This window comes from Mastigoproctus giganteus, chromosome 9 (assembly GCF_048544385.1).
Source record: "Mastigoproctus giganteus isolate SK-2022 chromosome 9, ASM4854438v1, whole genome shotgun sequence".
NCBI lineage: Eukaryota > Metazoa > Arthropoda > Arachnida > Uropygi > Thelyphonidae > Mastigoproctus > Mastigoproctus giganteus.
Window position 1 is genome coordinate 127,880,372 of NC_143583.1, and position 21,917 is coordinate 127,902,288.

The 21,917-nt window shown below is 36.3% G+C and overlaps 1 protein-coding gene across 1 annotated transcript; it reads left to right on the forward strand.

Annotated features, from left to right (window-relative positions):
- The first annotated feature begins 3,462 nt into the window (after positions 1–3,462).
- LOC150080714 (cathepsin O-like) lies at positions 3,463–21,138 on the forward strand. The gene is made up of 10 exons (XM_090380793.1): positions 3,463–3,636; positions 8,310–8,421; positions 13,087–13,204; positions 14,060–14,116; positions 14,531–14,687; positions 14,918–14,988; positions 17,631–17,672; positions 20,440–20,606; positions 20,778–20,870; positions 21,101–21,138. The coding sequence occupies exons 1-10, from the start codon at positions 3,463–3,465 to the stop codon at positions 21,136–21,138; spliced, it is 1,029 nt and encodes a 342-aa protein (XP_090236919.1).
- Positions 21,139–21,917: the final 779 nt, after the last annotated feature.

Below are 21,917 nucleotides of genomic sequence, written 5' to 3' on the forward strand. Positions count from 1 at the left end.
TTGGCCCCCACAGAAGACTAAACACTTTGCCGGGGACATCTTATTTCGACCCTCCCTCCATTGCCCTATTTGTCAAAAGGTTGTATGTCTTCAAAAGACGTATACGACGTAATTAAAGGCCATAGGGGCGTTTTCCTGGATACTGTCTGATTGAAAAGATTGTTAAAAAATATATATATTGATGTCTTCTTTCAGATAGAGAAAACTTTCGAAGTCAAACAAAACTGATTTTTGCCCCTAAGACTAATTTCAATTATTCTTTATCAGTGTCACACACAACTGCTAGTTCTTTGGATCCTGCTGTTCAACTTCGATGGAAACTAGATGATTATTATTCGGTTTTTAAATTTTTAAAATTCCTACATTTCATGGCTATTTTTAAAACCTAATTTTCATTCGTTTAAATTATTAACACATTCTGGGTTTTAATAATAGTTCGTGCCTCGCTTTATTATTTGGTTGATTACTTGATTCTTTGATTAGTTGATAGATTGCGATTTTTTTTTTTATTCTTCCACACATGCGATACAGCAATAGCTGATTTCTTTGCAATTTTATCAACATTAAGAAAGGGGTGGTGGTGGTGGTGGGGGTTCTTTCTTTATCTCATCGGAAACTAGAAATTCATCGTCCTCTTCAGTCGAAACTGTAGTTGGTCGATCCCAAATGAGAGATTAGGGAAGAGCTTCCTAAAGTGGGCGTTGTCAAATATTGAGTCTCGAATAATTATAAAATTCTGGGTGGGATGATTTGAAGTTATTATACGTGATAAATCATATGAACTGGCTCACTATTATTAAAGTAATCGATTTGTCAAAAAATAAATCTCCAGACCAACTAACCCTCTTTGTGCTTCATCAATATTTCTGGATTAGCTGTAGTCCTGAAGTACTTTTGGTTCCACAGGTGAGCCTGTCGTGCATTCGAATCGGTACACCATTAAAATAATAATAATCAATTATTAACTGAGTCATGTTTTTGGGTTTCCTAGCCAGCGCCGTATCAGGACTTTAGTATCCGAATGAAAATAAGAAAATTCCACCCCTCTTGAATATGGAAAGTCTCCATGTAATAACATATTAATATTTCTGTCCCCACCACGGGGAAAGTCTCCATCTGACACTGCTCATTTCGTTCCTTTGAAAGCTGGTGCCACTTTAACACAGTCCTAGCTACGCAATAAAGATGTAATAACGTTTTTCCACTGGACCATTGTTTCGGAGTATGAAAGAAAACTTTCATCTAATCCTTTACTCTCCCTTAATTCTATTTATTTATTATTATTTTATTTTCCTAATTAGCGATATCCCTAAAACGAACTAACAAAGCCAAACATTAAACTTACTTTGACTTATCGCAAGATGGCAGCACTTTGTAATAACAATATCCAAAAGAGAAATTGTGAAAAGAGTAGAAGGAATTATCTACGATATACATTCATGCAACAGTGTTGATTTTTATGTAAATTTTAAGCCAAAAAAAAAAAGAGCTTTTTAAAGCTCAGGATCTTTAAAACAGGAAAATATTCAGCGTGACTCCCATCCCTGATCTGAGGAATTCTCTAGACAGGCTTTGTTTCACTTAAGGCGCTAGTTCTCAAAGAGATGCGGGGTTATCTTCCGAAGATTTATCCCCACTTTCTAGTCTTGGAATTACTACAGGCAACACAATGTAAGGAAGCAGAGCTTATACATCAGGAAAAATTGTTTGCCGAATCCTTCTTTAAATTTTCTAAAATTTATTCGCTTCCACAAATAGGCCGAAATTTATTCGAAAAAATCAATTATTCTCTGGCTAAATCAAATTTCCCCACATCTGTTCTGCAGCCATCCTTTTTCAATTTAAGTTTGTCCCCTTTTGTACGTCATCTGAGAAAGAGTGAAGGATGGTAAGAATATCCTTTTGCTTTCCCAAATAATCTTGTTACTCTTCTGTATCTTTTCCATCAGATACAAGTCCTTCCTAAAGTGAGGTTTTCCAAATCCGTAAGAGATCTAATAAAGAAAAATTCGGAGACAACTTTTAATCTATGATTTGTGGCTTCGTATCGAGTTTCAACATGTTCTGTGACTCATCTACAGTTAATGCATGAATCATCTGTTTATATGCAGTCTGAATCAGCTCGCTTGGAATAGGTCTTTTATGTACTTCGTCGTATTTTAAAGTACAACTGAAACCCACGAAATGTATTCAAATATATACTGTGCATTCGGTTAATGTGTGCCACTCTGTCATATGGTCATTGTATGTTCGAGTCTTACGTTATTAACAATTTCACTGCTGAAAAGGCACAGCCAGTACTCGAAAATTTACGACTAAAACTTGAGACGTCAAGGCGGTAATTTTTAACCACTGGACTATTTAGTCCAGTGGTTAAAAATCTCTTAAGTTACAGAATATTCTAGATCAGGAATGGAGAATTACTATTACACAGGAGACGGACACCAATATTTCGAAATAATTAAGGATCGGAGAGACCTGGCAATTTTATTTTTTATTTATTTTATTTCATTCTCCCTCCTACAACACCCGTTTAGTCAGCTGGTACTTAATATTTTAAAGTAAAAAAATTGCAAAAAGCAATGCCAGTGAAACCCTTTAGCCAATCTTCGCTTTTATGACGCATCAAGTCACTCACGCAAAAACCAGCTTAGAAACTGATCACGTTCCCGATTAATAATAATATCCGAGCATCGCCCTGTGTCTGATCAAATTACTTTGCAGACCCTTCACGGTTCACTATCCGTATTTTCCCAACCCTATTCTAAAGCGAGTTCCTTTGGAACTCAGTATCATATTTTTCTCTGAACATCCATAACTGTGTTGTTAAAACTAGCTGTACATCTTCTCCCCGCTTCAAAGGCATGTTTAAAACCCTTCCAAGTTTTTCACGAGGGCCGTTTGATCAGTAATAAAATAAAAGAGAACAAATCGAACTTTCTGTGTGCGTATGCACCTATCTCTTTCTTAATGTTCTATGATGAGAACGACAATACTAAAACACATCTGCATATATTTAAATTAAAAGAAATTAACTTTTGTCATTTCCCATTGCTTTTTCCTTTAGCCAATCTTCGCCATATCGGTTTTAGGTCAGTCGGCAAGGGGCCATAAACCTCAACTTATATTTGCCCTTTAATTTGGGGTAGTGGATGCATTTATTACATGGTTCACACAAGGCTCCACTTGCTCACAGATAATCTAGAGCCACTTCTGAATCACAATTTTCCAGATACCTTTTGATTAAAAATTACCTAGTTAACAAACAAAAAATGATTCCTGTTTATCGTTACAGATAAAGTACAGTAATTATATCCGAATATAACATAATTACTGATAATTAATGATATCAACTATCATTCCATGATAATACAGTTCCTTTAATGGTCACTAGATGGCTGCACAGTTCTATATGGGTCATGTTTTAACTCGTGACCATTTCCAATTGTTTTTTATTCGGTGATGGGTTCCGTCCACGTTCTGATAGTTACCCTCGCTTGGGTGCTATTTGGGTACATAACTGTGGGCGAAGATATTGTTCAAGTAAATAAAATATTCCAAGAATTTATTAAGAAATATAACAAAACTTACCATCCCGGGGAGTTGGAATATTACAAGCGACTGGAAATATTCAAAGTAAGTGAAGTCATTTTTTTCTTAATTTCGGTAATTTTAATTTCGTCCGAATATCACATGATTGAGTACAATGGAGAAAATAATCGATAATGCCACCTGCCATCAGAATGGTAAATTTCTCCACCATCAAGAATGGTGGGGAAATTTATATCGGAAATTAATTTTTTGAGGAATTTTAAATTTTATTAAACAGGTATAAAACACTCGTCTCCTACCAATGATGGCACATCTAGATAAAGGAGGACATGGTGGTATTAACCAACCACTCGCTAAATAATTCAGAAGCCAAAAATGCCTAATTGTATATGCAACAGAACGACAATAATCAGTTGGTGGACTTTAGGTTTCTATTAAGTTTCAATGTCTTAAAGCGCTCTAAAATATTTAGTAAGAAAGGTGGACTTGTGATTACTGGCATAAACTGTCTAAAGTGTGTTAAAAGTAATGTGATTTGCTAAAGATTTCCTAACAAATAAAATGACTGCTGTTAAATGTTGTCGTAACTGGGTTACCACTACAAGTACGAGCAATTTTATCTCTTCAATCTCCAAATAACTTAATCTTCGTTTATCTCCAGTTCATTTATGTGACAGAGCCCGAGTCATCTACCCTTCTTAAATTATCGCTGATAACATGACATCAAAATAACTGCATACGTAACCGGGTTATCTTTTCAACACGGAATGTAATCATTGCACTGATTACTGGAAAATATCCAAAGCATTGGCGGTTGGAAAATATTGAAGATAATTGCCATCAAGGGTATTCTTTAACTTCTTTTGCTGGACTTGAGCAAAAACGTAAGCTATACCTTGAAATCGAGAGTTTTTCTTTTCTACTTTAAAAATTAAGTTAAAATGGTAAAGTCCTGTGAAATTTTAATATCTCTCTCGACTATGCAGTAAGAATTATACAGAGTTGGATTTTATTTTTCTTTTATAACCACTTTTATTATGTCAAGTGTGTTAAATTCTAGTTTCCTTTTCTATTAGCTGACGTGTAGATACACCACTTTCGAGAGTCTTGTATCTTTTTGCTGCTCAAAGTTCAAATAGTTGCTGAGCGATAATAATTTTATCCGCTTTCACATCAACAGTAAGCAAAAACAGTTTATGATGGAAAAACTTCTCCAAAAATACCATCGAACGATTTCTTTATACTTTACCATCATTCGAGGACAACAATAATTAATATGCATCACGCATATTAATTATTTACAACAAACCAAACTACAACGATCAAAATTCACAGTAAAAAAGTTAAATTATTGAAAAATAACAGTTTGTATTAAAAAACGCTATGTGCTTTTAGTGATAGTATTTACTTTTGATATATGGTCATATTTTGATATATTGGTCATACACGGTTTGACCAATAGTAAATATGATTATTATGTAGACTATAGATGTAATAAGAATGTGACAACCCAAGCTTTATGGATCACTTGTGAAGAAGTAGGTTTATCTTCATAAATTGTTCACACAGTATATTTTTGTAAACGTATGGGAGTTAGTTCACTGAAAAATGAAATGCAAGTTGTTTAAACATGTTGTATACACACTATCCTACCAGAAGTCATGGTCCATTCCTCTTATGGGAGAATGGGTGTGTGTGTGTAGATTTATATCTGAATATAAGCCATGGTACGATGATAAAAAACAATTTAAGATAGCCAGAAATTAATGTGTAATGGGTTCCCTTGTTTAGTTGTTTCTGGGCACTTTACTAACAGGGAGCAGCGATCACCAGGAAGGCTCTCCAGTACCTGTCCACAGTACTAGGAGGCGGGACAAAACTTGAGAATATCCTTAATGGACCAAATTCTGCACCCACAGGCAGCTGTGTAAGTCTTAAGGGTGGCAGCAGATTCCACACCAGTGAAAAGAGCAAAGAACTCAACCCAGAAATGCCAGCGTCTCGCCTCATTCGAGGGCGGTAGTACATCCATGCGCACTTAAAAATACACAGAATCACATACAAGGACAGAATAAATTTAAAAAAGAAGAAATAAAAGTGTAAGGAAGGACAACATAACATAAAATTATCCCGCACCAAACAGATACTTGGTGCCAACAGTTTTGCACCGATAAGATGCTTGCAGGTGCAGAGAGAAGTCAAAAGGCATTCTATCAAAAAGTTAGTCTATTATTAATTACATGTCTATTATTAATAATAGGATTGATGATTTGTAGACAGATTGGCCTTGGATTCATCAGAACTGGTCCAAGACATCGAAAAACTGTGGCTGTGTTGAGTAGAATTTGTTATAATTTAAACAGTTCAAAGTTCGATAAATTTGCAGTTCCAAGACTAGGACAGACATGCAGATGGTGGCGTTTTTCAAACAATTTTCTGGCAAAGTTTTGGAAGGCAATGAAGCTTTGTTGGTTTTAAATAAAGGCATTTTAATTTCCAGGAGCAAAATTATGTATTAAGGTTGATATTTCTTGATGATCTTGGTAGCTGGTATAACGAAAGCAAACATGACCAGTCCACTACAGAACCACAGACATAAGGTGAATGTCAAGTGGTGGAGTTCCTGCTAAAACTACAGGAATAAAAACACTATTATAAAATAAGCCCGGGATTATAGCTAAACATTTCAGTCACCTCATGAGAGGTTACTGTATAAGCTAGAAAGATTCCAAGATGGACTGCAGGGTCGCAGTAGGCAGAAGGTTGTGATTAATGAATATTCTTCAGATTGGTGTTACGTCAGAAGTGGGGTCCCAAGAATCGATTCTTGGACCACTATTGTTTCTGATTTTCATTAACGACATCGACGAAGGGATAAAGGGTGTGATATCAGAATTTGCACACTATGTATGGATTGGGAGAGTCCTTAATGATTGGTGTCAAGCTGCGCTCCTTTATGATGATTTAACAGGCTTCAAGAATGGTCAGAAATGTGACAGCTATGTTTTTACGCAGCAAAATGCAAGGTCTCGCACTTGAGAAATAGCAACTTCAAAATAACTTATAGGCTTGGTGGGGTTGAATTAAAAATAACACAGGAAGAAAAGGATCTCAGAATTACGATGCGGGCAGATATGACGTTTTCTGTAATAGGAAACAATGTCATTAATAGGAAACAATGTCCTCTCTTGTCCGCCTGTTTACAGGCGGACAAGAGAGGACATTGTTTCCTATTAATGATTTATTGAAAGTTTTTCTGTAGAGATAGGGAGGTCATAACGCTATAAGGCAATTGTAAGAAAGAATTTTGGCAACTGTGAACGAGTACGGAGATGTCATCTGAAGAAAAAAAAGAAAAAGATTTGAGCTTCTTGAAAGGCTCCAAAGTCGGCAACTTGCATGGAGAGATCGTAAGATGAAATATTCCTATTATGGGGCTACAGAGCTTTGTTATAAAGCTACAGAGCTTTATAACAATCAAAAAGCAGATACCTGCTTTTTGATTGTTATAAAGCATTCCAGAAGTAGGGGACATAAATTTAAATTACAGAAGAAGAGGTTTAGACTAGATTGTAGAAAGTTTTTAGCCAACAAATCATTAATTATCGAAACAAGTTTCCTCTGCAGTTAGTTGAGGTTGACAGTTTGAAGAAATCCGTAGGTCGACTGGATATTTACCTAGGTAAGGAGGAAAGCGCATAATTTCCCATGAGGGTAATGCTGGAATCGAACCTCGATCAGCTATTCAGCAAGCAGGCAAAGTTACCGTAGCCCCATATGCTATCGCTTTAATTTAGTATTTAACATCACATTTATGCGCACCAGTCGCGTGGGTAGTGACGTAATTGCTAATCTTCCGTTGCATTCTATTGTTCGGCGCCGCTATAGATGTGTTCACATCACAAAAAAGGCCACATAAATCGGAAGTTAACTGTGGTGCACAGGTTTTAAAGAACAAGTAGCGAAATGCCATCAGGACATGGAGATTGGCAGATAGAGATTTTTCATAAGTCTTGTAATTTCATTCTGTCGAAACACCAAAAGGAAGCAGTGAGCTATATTCGGTCTAGGAGGAGATTTACTAAGATTATCAGTAAAGATTTAGAGGAACGGTAAGGTGTTAGTGGGTCATTAAACTTAGACCAAAGAGAGCTTATATTGCAGTATTATGATTATGTGTATTCTTATCGCAATTATGTGGTAACTTACCTTACTGCAACACAAATCAGTGATCAAAACTAAATTTCATGGCAACTACCGGGGTCTAATAAGAATAACAGGCCAACACCCGCACCATTACACCACAGCTATTATTGGTTCTGACAATTTAGAGCCAAGATTAATGACAAATGCATCCAAACCTAATCGACGATTAGTCTTAAAATTTCACAACACGAGCGATTTGAGCTTAATTTTGTATTAACAATTGGAATGGCATTACACTGAATGTAATTCCACGAGTAGTATTCGTTGTACTCAAATACTTCGAAAATGATTCATTAGAAAATAGCCAAGGAGATGGATGAGACAGTACTTTTGGTATCCTCGAAGTACCATTTTTTTTTCTTACTAATGATATTTGCTTAACTATAAGATATTGAAAGCTTCTAAAATGTTCACCAAGTAATTTAAATACCTCCTATAATTCGCCAGTTTGAACTTTTCTTTTATCCATCATGAGACACAACAGAAACAGCAGTTTCAGTTGTGTCTCATGATGATGTTTGATTATTTCTCATTACTGTATTTTTCCGCAGGATACCTTGAAGAGGATCGAGTATCTCAACCAATTACGTAACCACTCAGAGAGTGCTTGGTATGGCATCACGCAGTTTTCTGACCTAACTCCGTGGGAGTTTCACGAAGTCGGTAATGGTTTCTGATTAATATTTATGCATCCTAATGAGTACAGAAGTGGCTCGTATTTGCTTCATTTATCTTAATAAAAACACAATAATTAAGTTGTTCGAATTGCGTGTAATTTTATTGCAAAATAAACGTATGAAATTCGTTTCCAGCCACATGTTCGCGTTTAACTTTTTGATCTCTCTAGCAAGAAAAAAAAAAAAAAAAAAACTTGGTTATCTGTCTGCGATCTTTCTAAAACTCAGCCCTGTCCTTTCTTGCAAAAACGATTCTACTGTTTCACACACATCTTCAAAAATACTCATATTGCGAGACAATATAACAATTCTTTAAAGGGGATAACTCTGATTTCTAAAGCCGACTCTACAATTTCTCAAATCCATCCTAAGGTGAAATATTATTCCCACATCTGCTGTGGTCCTCCCAAAATCTCTCTTAACATCGTGCACTCTGTCCAAAAGAGAGCACTCAGATTAATTAATGATTTCTTTCTCAAAAACTTATTCTCCCCATTATCACAGATGTTCAATTTCTGCTGAATACTTTTTCTATACAAATTTCCGGAGGTTGGTACCTGTAATCGCACTCTTCTTCCAGGGCAGTCTAATACTTGCTTCAACTAGCCAACGCACACTCATGGTTACTAAAATACTACAGGTTCCAATAACCCGTAGCGGACTTCTTAAAAATTGTAACTCTAAACTCGGTAGTCCTAATACACAGATATTGCATATAAATCGCAGGAACTGACTAAAAGTATATACACGGTGTGCCAAAAAATACATCAACTTAGAGTACAACGATGTCTGGTGGTGGGAGTATTGGCCATAGAAATGCAAGCTTCCAAAAGTCCACACCAATGGAGCATGAGGGTGTATGCATTTGGGAGCACAGAGCGCATTTCGCAATCTACACAGAAGACCTTTACTGCAATTGTTCTGGTGTGTTACTATCCGCTTGTGATTTCTCATGTTGCCAACGTGATATCAAAAGCACGCAGTCCTTGAAGTCAAAGGGATTAATGGAAATTCGCAGAGTATTTGCAACCCTAGTCTAATCCGAGGGATTAACCCTTTCTTATATATGACACGCAGAAAGTCATAGGGCACAAAAGGTGATATAGTTGTACACGTTGGCACTAATAATATTAAGAGTAGGAGACCGGCAGAATTACTTAACAAGTACAGGTCACTGTTGAACAAAAGCCGAGAATTAGGGTTGAATTTGAAAGTGTCTGCAATTCTGCCCAGACACGATAGGAGGGAGTATATGATGAGAGCCTTGTCGATCAATTCGGCCCTGGAAAGATTGTGCAAGGCTCAAGGGGTAGAATTTTTTTCAGCCTGGACTGTACTTGTTAACAGGAGAGAGTGCTTCTACAGGGATGGGATACACTTAAATAGAAAGGGTGCAAGAATATTTGCTGATGCTATCGAGGCAGTGTTAGGTGGGTCGGAAAACTGCTAGCTTGGGGGGAGACAGAGACCAATAGATTGACAGTAGCCACTGGCAGAGGTGAAAGAGATTCTTGCACTGCTTCTATTAGAATGAGCAGAAGCCTGAAAAACAAGATGCATGGTATTTCAGAGACTGCTGGGAGCCATTGCGGTACAAGTAAACACATGGGTTGTGTTAGGGTAGCTAAGAATAGAAACAGGTGCAGGTATAATTGCGTGTACACCAATGCTAGGAGTTTAGTAAATAAATTTGATGAATTTGAGGTATTGCTCAAAACATCAAAGGCAGATATTGTTGGGATATCAGAGACGTGGTGTCACACAGATATAAGGGATGCAGAACTGCAATTTGGGGAGTACAACGTCTACAGAAAGGATAGACAGGATAGGAAGGGAGGAGGGGTTATGTTATTAGTTAAGAAACACATAAAAACCAAGGAAGTGAAGCCAGTCGACATCGCTGGACAGTGCAGTGTGGAGTCAGTTTGGTGTGACATAAACATTGGGAGATCAAAATTGAAAGTAGGAGTGTGCTATAGGCCTAATGACTCTGATGAGTATAATAAGAAACTGTACAGGGAAATAGAGTGGGCCAGTAAATCAGAGTGTCTTATAATGGGAGATTTTAATTTCCCAGATATTGACTGGAATTTGGGGGCTGGTTACTCACACACTAGCAGGACTTTTGTGGATTTATTGGATGATTGTTTTCTACATCAGCATGTTCGGGAGGCAACTAGAGGGAGTAATACTCTTGATTTGATTATCAGCAGTAATTCTTCATGCATTAAGAATCTGCAGATAAATGAACCACTAGGTGGCAGTGATCACAGTGTGCTGAAGTGGGATTTACTCAAAGAGGTGACTACCATTAGGGGTAAAGGGAAGGGTTATTGCTTCCGTAAAGGCGACTACGATGGACTGAGACAGTATTTAAATTCTATACAGTGGGACCAACTGATGATGTTACCAACAGCAAATTCAAAATGGGAAGCATTCAAAGAACTTATCTTGGAAGCTACTAGGCTTTACATACCAACTAAGAAATATTGTTCAAGGTTTAGGCCAAAATGGATGTCAGATGAACTAATGATCCATATGGCAGAGAAGAAAAATGCATGGGATACATACAAATTAACACATGACACAGAAGCCTATGATAGATACAAGTTGATATGCAACCAAGTTACAAAGGAGGTTAGGCAGGCGAAGGCAGATTACGAGAAATCCTTGGCAAGGGATGCAAAGAAAAACAGCAAAGAGTTCTTTACTTATGTAAACTCTAGAAGGAAGGGGATGAATCAGATTTGTCCACTTGATATTGATGGGTCAAGTGTTGATGATCCTGCTCAGGTAGCTAACAAACTAAATGAATATTTTGCATCGACATTCACACATGAGGAGTTATTCAGCGAGGGGAATGCCAGAGGTGTATTCAACTCTAGCAGTAAGCTACAGAATCTTGAAATAACTGGGAGTAAAGTGGAGGAGAAACTGTTGAAGATAAACACAAGAAAGGCACCCGGGGTGGATGGGATCTATCCAGTTATATTAAAGGAGGCAGCAAAGGAAGTAAGCAAACCCTTAGCCATAATTATGAGAGCTTCCTTGGACTCAGGGGAGGTACCCATAGACTGGAAATGTGCAAATGTGACCCCAATTCACAAAGGAGGATCAAAGGCTGACACAAGTAATTATAGACCTGTGAGCTTAACTTCTGTTCCAGGAAAATTAATGGAGGCACTGGTTAAAGAAGCACTACAGGATCAATTAGACAAGACTTCAGTTATAGCTCAGACACAGCATGGTTTTGTTAAGGGGAAGTCTTGCCTGACCAACTTGATTGGATACTATGATGCAGTCACAAAAGAACTGGATGCAGGGAATAACTTTGATATTATATACTTGGATCTTAGAAAGGCTTTTGATACTGTTGCACATGGAAGACTGCTACACAAATTGGAGCAGTGTGACATTGGAGGCAAATTGCTGCTATGGATAAAGGGGTGGTTGAGGGGGAGAAGACAGAGTGGTAATCAATGGACACTGCTCATCGTGGACTGATGTTATTAGTGGAGTCCCTCAGGGCTCAGTGTTGGGTCCATTATTGTTTTCTGTATTTATAAATGATATTGATGATGGTATATCGGGCTTAATGTCCAAGTTTGCAGACGATACAAAGGTTGGCAGGGTTGTCAAGGACACTACTGACACTATGCTGCTGCAACAGGATCTGGAAAGGTTGAGCAGATGGGCTGAGAGGTGGCAAATGAAGTTTAACATTGATAAATGTAAAGTACTACACATGGGAAACAGCAACCCCAGAGCAACGTATCAACTCTGTGGTACTACACTGACAGTGGTAGAGAATGAAAGGGACTTGGGGGTGGTTGTGCAGGCAGATATGAAGTTCTCTGAGCAGTGCAGACGGGCTGCAAGAGTAGCTCATGGAGTATTGTCAATGATATACAGGAATTTTTCCAGCAGGGATAAGGAGGTGATTATTCCATTGTATAAGGCGATGGTCAGGCCACACCTAGAGTACTGTATACAAGTCTGGAGGCCTCATTTCAAGAAGGATGTAGAGCTGCTGGAACGAGTACAGAGAAGGGCAACAAGATTAGTGAATGGAACAAAGGGGTGCTCTTACGAAGAAAGGCTTAAGTTTTTCAAATTACAGTGTCTGGAGACTAGGCACCAGCGAGGTGATCTGATAGAGGTGTATAAAACCTTGAATGGTTTAAGCATGCTCAATGCTGACGGGATTCTTCCTCTAGCTCAGAAAAATCACCTGAGAGGGCATAAATTCAGATTGAGGAACGACAGATGTAGGATAGACGTGCGGAAATTTGCCTTTAGCCAGCGGGTGGTTGGTTGGTGGAACAGACTTCCATCCCTTGTGGTGGAGGTTGATAGCCTAAATAAGTTTAAGGCTCAGCTGGACAGGTATTTTGAACGAACAGAGGGGTGAAGTGGAAGTGGGTTTTTTTTTTTTTTGGCTGATTCTGCATAAGCTTGCTTTCTTGCATCAAATGCCTCTACTAATGCTAATGCTAAAGTCTGTGCGCGTGTGTGTAAAACGTATAAATAGATTTTAGCGTCTTTATGCTATTTGCTTTGCTGTTTCTCCTGTGTATTTTGGAACTAACATCTTATGAAGCAAATAAATGGCGTCAATAGTATTTATTTTTAGTTTTTCCTTTTATTTTAGTAAACACCAAGATTCGCAATGCACCCACTAACGAAATTCCACTGCACTTGATTAGAAGGAGAGCACTCAGTCTACAGAGCTTTCAAGATATTGCTGGGGTTCCTAACAAGACAGACTGGTAAGATATCGAGAGACATGCGCTCTGACCTTTCTTATCACAAATACGCTTACTCTTCTAACATCTACGTCAGAAAGCGCCTTCAAAAGTAAAGCAGATGTTGGCTTATTTTCAAAAACCACTGATTAAAGAAATCAAAGAAAAGATATCTTCTTTTAATTAGAACAGTATTCATTAAAACAGTAGAAAAATAATCTGTTGTCTTCTACATCATACCAGACTAAAAGTTCGTTAAAATTAATTTAAATTTGATGCCACAGTGTGAACTGTTGTAAAGATCATACCAGTTTCCGTTTAAAGGAAATAACAGCAAATCAGAGCAGATCATAATTAATTTTACACTTTGTAAAATTAATTAAGTCATTAAATCTGTCATGGTAAGAAAAAGATAATTTTACAGAATTATATTTCAAGAGACGTGTGGCGCCATCTCTTGAAAGAGGATAAAAATAATGTTTTTGAGTACAGCGCAATATACGTATGTTTGACCATATATCCTAATTATATTTTCGATTTTTTATATCGACTCTAATCTTATTTATTTCATTATTCTTTAAACATTCAGATTTATTTTGGTTTTTGCCCCTGCCAACCCACGAAAAATGCCCAAATTTAGATTTAATAAAAATTAAGTTACTAAAATAAAATTAAGTTTAATTTATAAATATAATCGCAGGTGATTATAGCTACCGTTTCCATTATGCACTGAGATAGTGTACCCTTGTGTAAATAATGTAGGCATGATGGATAAAATCCATATTTCAGAACCCATTGATTATAATTTATACCCGTATTTAATTGCTATTATTATATATCCAATTATATTTGATTAATAATTAATAAATTTTCCCACAGGAGAGACAAAAATGTAGTGACACCAATAAAGAACCAGGGAGAATGTGGGGCATGTTGGTAAGTCATCTTTTATTAACGGTATAAATTATCAAAGAAAAAAAAAATTATTAAAAGCTTTAGAGTTCTCTCATTTAATACTAGATGGCGCCATCAACCATTACTTATAAATTTGGAAACTGCTCATAACAGACGTCCGAGTTTTTACCGATTTTGGATCCCTTTCTCACGAAATTCAGTATGCACACATAGGGGCACTGACTCTATCTGATGAGAAATATCTGCCTTACGCAGCACTAACTGTTACTCATTTTTTTACATTCATTTCCGTGTCCCTGGAAACTAGGAAAGTTTCTAAATGCATGCATTGCATCTCCTGTGACACTAACCACGAATTATATATATCCTGTAACTTAATTACCATTCATTTCGATATTTAGTGTTTCGTTATTATTAACACAAAAACCTTTTCAGGGCCTTCAGCACTGTGGAAACCATAGAGACGATGTACGCCCTCAAGACAGGCAACCTTGTTGAATGGAGCGTACAGCAAATGATTGATTGCGCTTCTGGAGCGAATTACGGCTGTGATGGTGGAGACACGTGTGCTGCCTTGGAGTGGCTAGAAGAGGTAATATAGTAGTCATTGTCCAGCGTCGAGTAACATAAACCCAGGACATTATTTTAATGAATTTTTTGATATTAAAGGTTTATTATTAATTTCTTAAATTCGCCCTTTTAGAACGATTGTTTTTTTGTTTTTTTTTTTATTTAAAATATACTAATACCTTTTGTTGCTGTTTACCTTTATTTTAATCAGTTTATAATTTTATTCAGTTGTTTTGCGATTTTATTTTGCAGAATTCAATCCACCTAGTACCAGCAGACATTTATCCATTCAAAGATGTAGCCGGTACTTGCCAATTAAAAAGGTAGATCCTTGAAATTTGATTCTAAAACTTCATTTTTTTACCTTTTAACTGAACTATAAAAAAATACATCGATTACATGAACCGATGGCGCGGCTAGAATTTTTTATTTAAAACGAAAGCACTCGGGTAATCTTTAAAATTGAATAAAATAAGGGGGAGATTGTGAGAGGTTTCATTTGGAGTAGACACCCCAAACCAGAGGACGCTTCGCAGATGAGAAAGCGTCCTCTGGCTTGGGGTGTCAATCACTATCAATATCTAGATAATGACAGTAAAAGATTTTGTAATAGGTTTCCATTTTATATTGTCGTTGCGTATGCGAACATGCTCAGGTGGTTTTCAAGGTTCCAAGACCTTGTCCATCCAACAGATTCTCGTCAAGAATACCCGTGACCCTCGCCTACTCTTCAGACCTTATTCTTGTGTCTTCTTGATTTCCAAAGATGGAACTGGTACTCAAACGAAAAACATTTAACGATGCCTTAGAAATTCAGTAAAAAATCACAGGGGGTAGTTGACAGTATTACGAAAGAAAGAAAAGAAACATGTTACCCACGAGGGCAGAATGTTTAGGTTTGGTGTATTAAGACTTGAGAGGAGTGCTTTGAAGAAGACTTGATGCAAAATTAGGCAAGTTAAACCAATCTGTTTTAAATATATCCTCATACCATTTGTACAGCATCACGAATATTATTGCCATATATTAAAGTGAATATTATTATTATTATTATATATTTGCATGATTACAATTTATTCATAAATGATTGTTTAACGTAGAATTTTTAAACATTACAGTAGTGTATTTGCAGTTGGCATTATGTATACTGTAGTCAAATTCTCATTAAAATTTATTCTGTTCGACTTTTCATGCATTAATCAGCAGCGATCCAAGGCATTTTGATGCCCAACACAATGGCACAGACATTTTAAACTGCTAATTTATTGGTGTCGTTGTTTCTATGGTCAGTTTGTACGGTTTTTCTGGATGAAAAATCCAAGTTTCGAGAAGAAAACACACGAAACCCTCCCCTGAGACCAATTAACTCGGCGCGGTGAAAAAGCCTATAATTCCCCATAAAAAAAAAAATAATAAAAAATAACGAAAATAGAACATATCAGCAACGTGTTTAAAATGCTATCAGAAGTACTTAAAGCAGAAAAGTTATTTTTGCATTAAACTGTAATTGCTATAAACAATGCCCGTTGTATATATTTTGCATTAGAATTTAAAGAATCAGTTTTTATTGCGAAGAATATACAAAGTGGCGCTCTTTGATACTGCCAATTTCAAGGGGGGGGGGGGGTGCTTTCATAAGAAAATTAAAATATCATAAAATACAATATTGGCGCAGCACTCTAAGAAAAGAAAACATGTTTAAATAAAAGCACTAAAATGATTTTAAGTATAAAGTAGAATAACTGGTTCATACTGTAATTGAGTACTGAAATCGCAATGTAAAAACTGTCTCTGGTCCGGAGAGTCATGACAAAGAACTTAGTTTTATTTTCTCTTCCCCGCCACCAACAAGAACTGGTCGTGAGTTGAAGAGGAGAATAACAGATTTCAGTTTTACAAAAATACAGTCGATTGTCAATGGGAAATCGGATATTTTGCCTTTTGGGGGTATACGAATGGAAAGAGTTAAAACTTCTAAAGTTTGAGAATTCAGTGAAGGTTATTCCTGAGAAAAGGGGCCCACAACAGGTTCGGTTAGTATCCTGACGCTGCATAGCTTAACCATTAGATACTGGGGTTCAGTAGCATGATTCCCAACGACAAGGAAGAAAAAAATCGAAATATAAACACTATATACTGCCGAGAGGACAATGGCAGCTTAGCGCCTTCCCATTTGGTAAAAATTATCACAAAAACCATATTTTTACTAAAAATAAGGCTAAAATTAACCTAAAAATTTATTCCCTAGAATTAATCATTTCCTATCATTATCAAAAGTGCAGTAAGAAAATTTTCTGATGATCCAAATTATAAGGAAAAGTGGCATTAACATTCTACTTCCCTGGGATGGTGACCGATTCGTCACAACCTGTCTGTAAATGCTATACCAATCAACTGGGATTATTATCATCATCAATTACTTCCCCTAATGGGTTTTCCTCAACCCGTGACGGGTACTGGTACCAGGTGCGTGGGTGGTTATGTCTGGTTACTATTGGCCGAGGAACTCTGACTATCCTACAGGTGTTCAATGATTGCGGCTTTCTGAAATTCCATACTAGTGTTCTCTGCGAGGCCTATTGCTGCTAGGTTCTTATTGAGGCTCATTGGCACAACACAAGCAGTTGACACGGTGATTGGAATGGTTATTTATTCGTTCCATATGCTACATTCCTTTGACTTCCTTTCTTGGGTTTGTGTACCTCGTGATCTTTACAGGAGTTTGCTGATGTTGGGCACTGCTATGTCGATCAAGAAGTCTTCTTGTCTATGAGGGTTATGTCTAGTCTGCGTGGGGTTGTCTTATCTGTTATTATGGAGCTATCCCCGTATAGTTTGTGAGTAGGGGGGGGGATCTCTAATAGGACCTGGGGTTCGTACTTGTAATACAGTACACTTTCTTTTATCAACTGGTTATTATTATAGTTATCCATTTTGTTGCAATAATTGTGTTCTTATATTGCAGAAGTGACCGTACTGTGCAGCTAGCAAACTTCACATGCTATAAGTAAGTACTGCCTCTCTCTCTCTCATGTCAATAATTGAAATATCTTTTCTTTCAAGGAATTTTAAATATTTGACTAAATGAAATTACACACAAACGTATATGACAAAATAACGACTGTGTGTGTACACACCCCCCTAAACGTTTGGAATCATGTTTTATTTTCCAGAATTTTCAAACTTTTTATTAAAATAGGACCAACTTGTTTACCAATTTTTATTAAAATATTTTTCTTTTATGTATAAAAATCAAAAGTTAAATAATATTTAAGAAATTTCTAGAATATTCCAGAAAGGTGTAGAAGTTTTCTCAATATAGTAGAACAGTGTAGAAGATTCATGAACATTGTAGATGATTCAAGAATATTTTAGAAAGTGGGTATATTATTTCAGTATTATAGAAGATTGTAGATGATAATTTTCGTTGAGACCTGCAATAGAAGATTGCAGATGAGTTCTGCAATAACATAAATTAAGGAGAAAGAGCTGTAACTTATAAAATCGAAAAACAGTGTTTCATTTAAAGAGTACAAACTACCATTCGACGATTCAAGGAAACTGGTAGTTTAAATGACAAACCACAATCAGGACGACCGCGTGTAAGAACGGAAGCACAAGGAAACGCCATAACACTCATTTATAAACGCAATCGATGACTTACTGCACCTGAAATCAGAGTTGTGTTCAATAGGAACAGTGAAACTCCATCGTATACATTAACTATAAAACTTCGTCTTAATCAAGTAGGTCTTCATGTTGTAGCGGTCCAAACACTCTTATTAAAATAGCAAAATCGAAAGAAACTGTTGGATTGGGCTAAGAACCATCAACATTGGCCAACTGAAGAGTGAAAAAACTTACTGCAGACGAACGAATCCAAATTTCAATTGGTTCCAAGCGGAGAATTTATGTGAGACGATCAACTTAAAAAAAAAAAAAAAAAAATGGTGCCCCATTGTTCAGTGCCTACAGTCGAGCACGGTGGTGGTTCCATCATGATCTGGAGTTGCTTCTGTTTTTTCTGTAGTGGGTAACGTCACCAGAATTGAAGGAAATGTTATAAAAACATTCTTGAACATAATGTGCAGTATCTTCTGGATTTGGACTTTGTGGAAGAAATTTTATATTACAACAAGACATTGACCCGAAGCACAGCTCCGAGCTGTGCGATGACATTCTAGCAACTAAACAACAGTAGACGGGGAGGGGTATTGCAAATTATGGTATGGCCATCCTAATCGCATAACTTAAAACAGAGGTTTTATGGGATCATCTAGCGCGTCAAGACGTGAAGTCTGCCCACGTTAACAAAATTTATGGGGAACCTTGCAGATCGCTTGGAATAATATTAGTCGGAACACTATTATAAAATTAATCGCCAGAACTCTGTAAGGAAGTGTTAAATCTCGCGGAGGATATTTTGATATAAGATCAGTATAGTTGTTAATATTAATTATTTCAATATATTTTATTGTAAATTTTTCAATCCAAAAATATTTTGTGAGGTGCTGTTTTTTTAATATTAATCCTCACAATGTCACAACTAATTTCAAAAAAAATTAACGAAAACTCCTATCATACGCTGATTCCAAGTTTTTAGGTGGGAGTGTACATATAGGGTCTTTTCCACTTTTAAAAAATACAGCAAGGTGTAGTGTATTATATGGAGTATATGTAAAACTTTTAAAACAATAAAAATCTTTAATTCGTTGTATCTGCATCTTGAAGCTGCAGCCCAAACTTTGGCAACAAAGTCCAGTGTCAAGCTCGTTTTAAAATGTAGCCTAAAGATAAAGCGTTTTTAATTAAACTTTATTATAAGAATGGCGATTGCAGTGCCATTGCAGCCCTTAATGCGTATCAAAGACAGAAAAATGTCTCAAAGCCTCCTAATTCGAAAAGAACAGTATCGTAATGTGTTTTGAAGAAGGCTACCTAATTCCTAAGCCTAGCAGCGGTGGTGGTCCTTCAACATAACGAAAAGTGATTCGGAGAACTGATGAAGTACAATAACAACTCTTTCAGATTTGAAGGACAATTCTTCGAGGGGGGGGGGCAGGGAACATTCCATCAGAAAATGTGAAGGTGGCTGTGGGTAACACAATGACCCATTTTGATTATTTAAAATATTTTATGGCCGAGTTGATCATTGATACGTTCTCACCAACTCCACTAGACGGGCAGGATGTGTGTTCCAAATGTTTGTCCCATGAAATAATGGATCGGTGCAACATACGCATTTTACTTTAAGCACATCGGTCCAATAATCGTTAGATTTTTAAATGCTTCTATCTGTTGTATGCTTGTCTTTATTCTAATTATTTTCTGTGAATCTGCACCACGATTTCATTCGTTTATACGTGAGTACCTTTATGCGATGCATCAATTCGTTCTATTGTCCACATATGGAGTAAGAACTTCGTCAAGATGCTCTTCAGGTGTTAACAGGATGATAATTTCACAACTTTGTCTCAGAAAGAAGTGAAGGTCGGGTGAGTGTTAACGAAAAAAATTATTATACATTGAAAAATCAAAGGATTACGAGAAGATTTTCAAGAACACTCTCACTAGTTTCAATAAACCAAGTTTCAACAGAAGTATGAAGAATTAAAATATTAGAAATATTAAAAAATTACACTTTCATCTATTTCAATTAAAGAGCATTTTTTTTAAATGTATACCAATGTCATTGAGACATTTAGTTGCAATGAATAATTTTCGAACAGCGCGTCAGACAAAAAAAAAAAAAGCATTTTTTTTATCGATTCTAGTTTTACCCATCACGAAGAGGAAATGGTTAAACTCTTGGCATTTCGTGGTCCCCTAGTAGCAGCTGTTGACGCGACAACGTGGCAAGATTACTTAGGAGGAATTATCCAATACCACTGTGCAAATGAGAGAAATCACGCTGTCCAGATAGTTGGCTACGACTTCACAGGTGCGTGTAATCTGCATTTTGAGAAAGTATTCACAGCCCATTTTAATTACTCAAGATTAAAAACAATTTAATCTTCGATGGTTGTGTGTTAAATATCCATTGTATTATAATCGACGCGTACAATTTTTGGCATAAATGTGTTATCTATTTTCTATGCTCTTCTTATTTCAGGTGACATTCCTTTTTACATCGTGCGAAATTCCTGGGGAACTAGTTTTGGAATTGATGGATACTTACGAATAGCCATTGGTAGAGATTTATGTGGTAAGTTCCTTTGGATAACGAAAACTTATCCCAAAGACCAGACCATTAATAAAAAAAGAAAACATTTTTTTAATAAATAATCCAGATAAATTCCAATTACACTAAAATATTCTGAATATTAAAGTTTTAAAAATGGATTAATGATAGATTTTAATAAATTCTTAGTAATGTTGAATGTACTTTACGTTCATTTGAAAATGTTTATTGCGTATTTCTTAATGTTTTCCTAGCAATTGCGGAAGAAATTTCAACTGTAAATATCCTCTGACATTCGCAACACTTTGGATCTGCATCTACAACAAAATCAGATGAAGGCAAGACTCTTTAATTAAAGATGGCCTATTGGAACCAGCAGTCACGAACAGAATACTTCATTTCGCTAATTTTCATCCAGTTAAAGTAAATTTCATTTCTGTTCACAGAATATTAATAGCTGTGACACAGGTACGTTTTATCAACGTCTATATTTAAACATTGGTATAATCAAGCAGGGATTCTGAACAAACAAAATAATTCATGGCAGCCACGAAGGATGGAAGATGTTTCATTACCGATTAATCTTAATGTTAGAGATAATTTATTTTGGAGTGAATGCGCGTGCTATTATATTTGAGTTATTGAGTGAAGATGTGATACCTAAGTAGCAGAAATAATAAATGAGGTTTTTCTTTAATTATCGCATTATGTTAATCCAGATAGATTTGTAACTTCTCACAAAAATGAAAATTAAAAGAACATAACATTCAGATGTCATTTTGCAATATTTTCTTTTTTGTAATTTGATTAATTATTAATAAATAATCCATTCCTTCCGTTTATCTCATTGAATAAATTTATCTTCAAAAACAAGTAGAAAAAAAAAATAACTCCCAAAGTCACCTGACTACAAATACACAAAGTTAACTTTGAAATTCCTTATCAAAGACCAGATAATCATCCATTCCTCTTTTTTGACTCCCATGAACTCAAAATCTATTTATGCCCATTCTGTCAAATTCATTATCTGCCTCTTTCACCTTCCAGCAATCCTTCAAAATATATACGGGA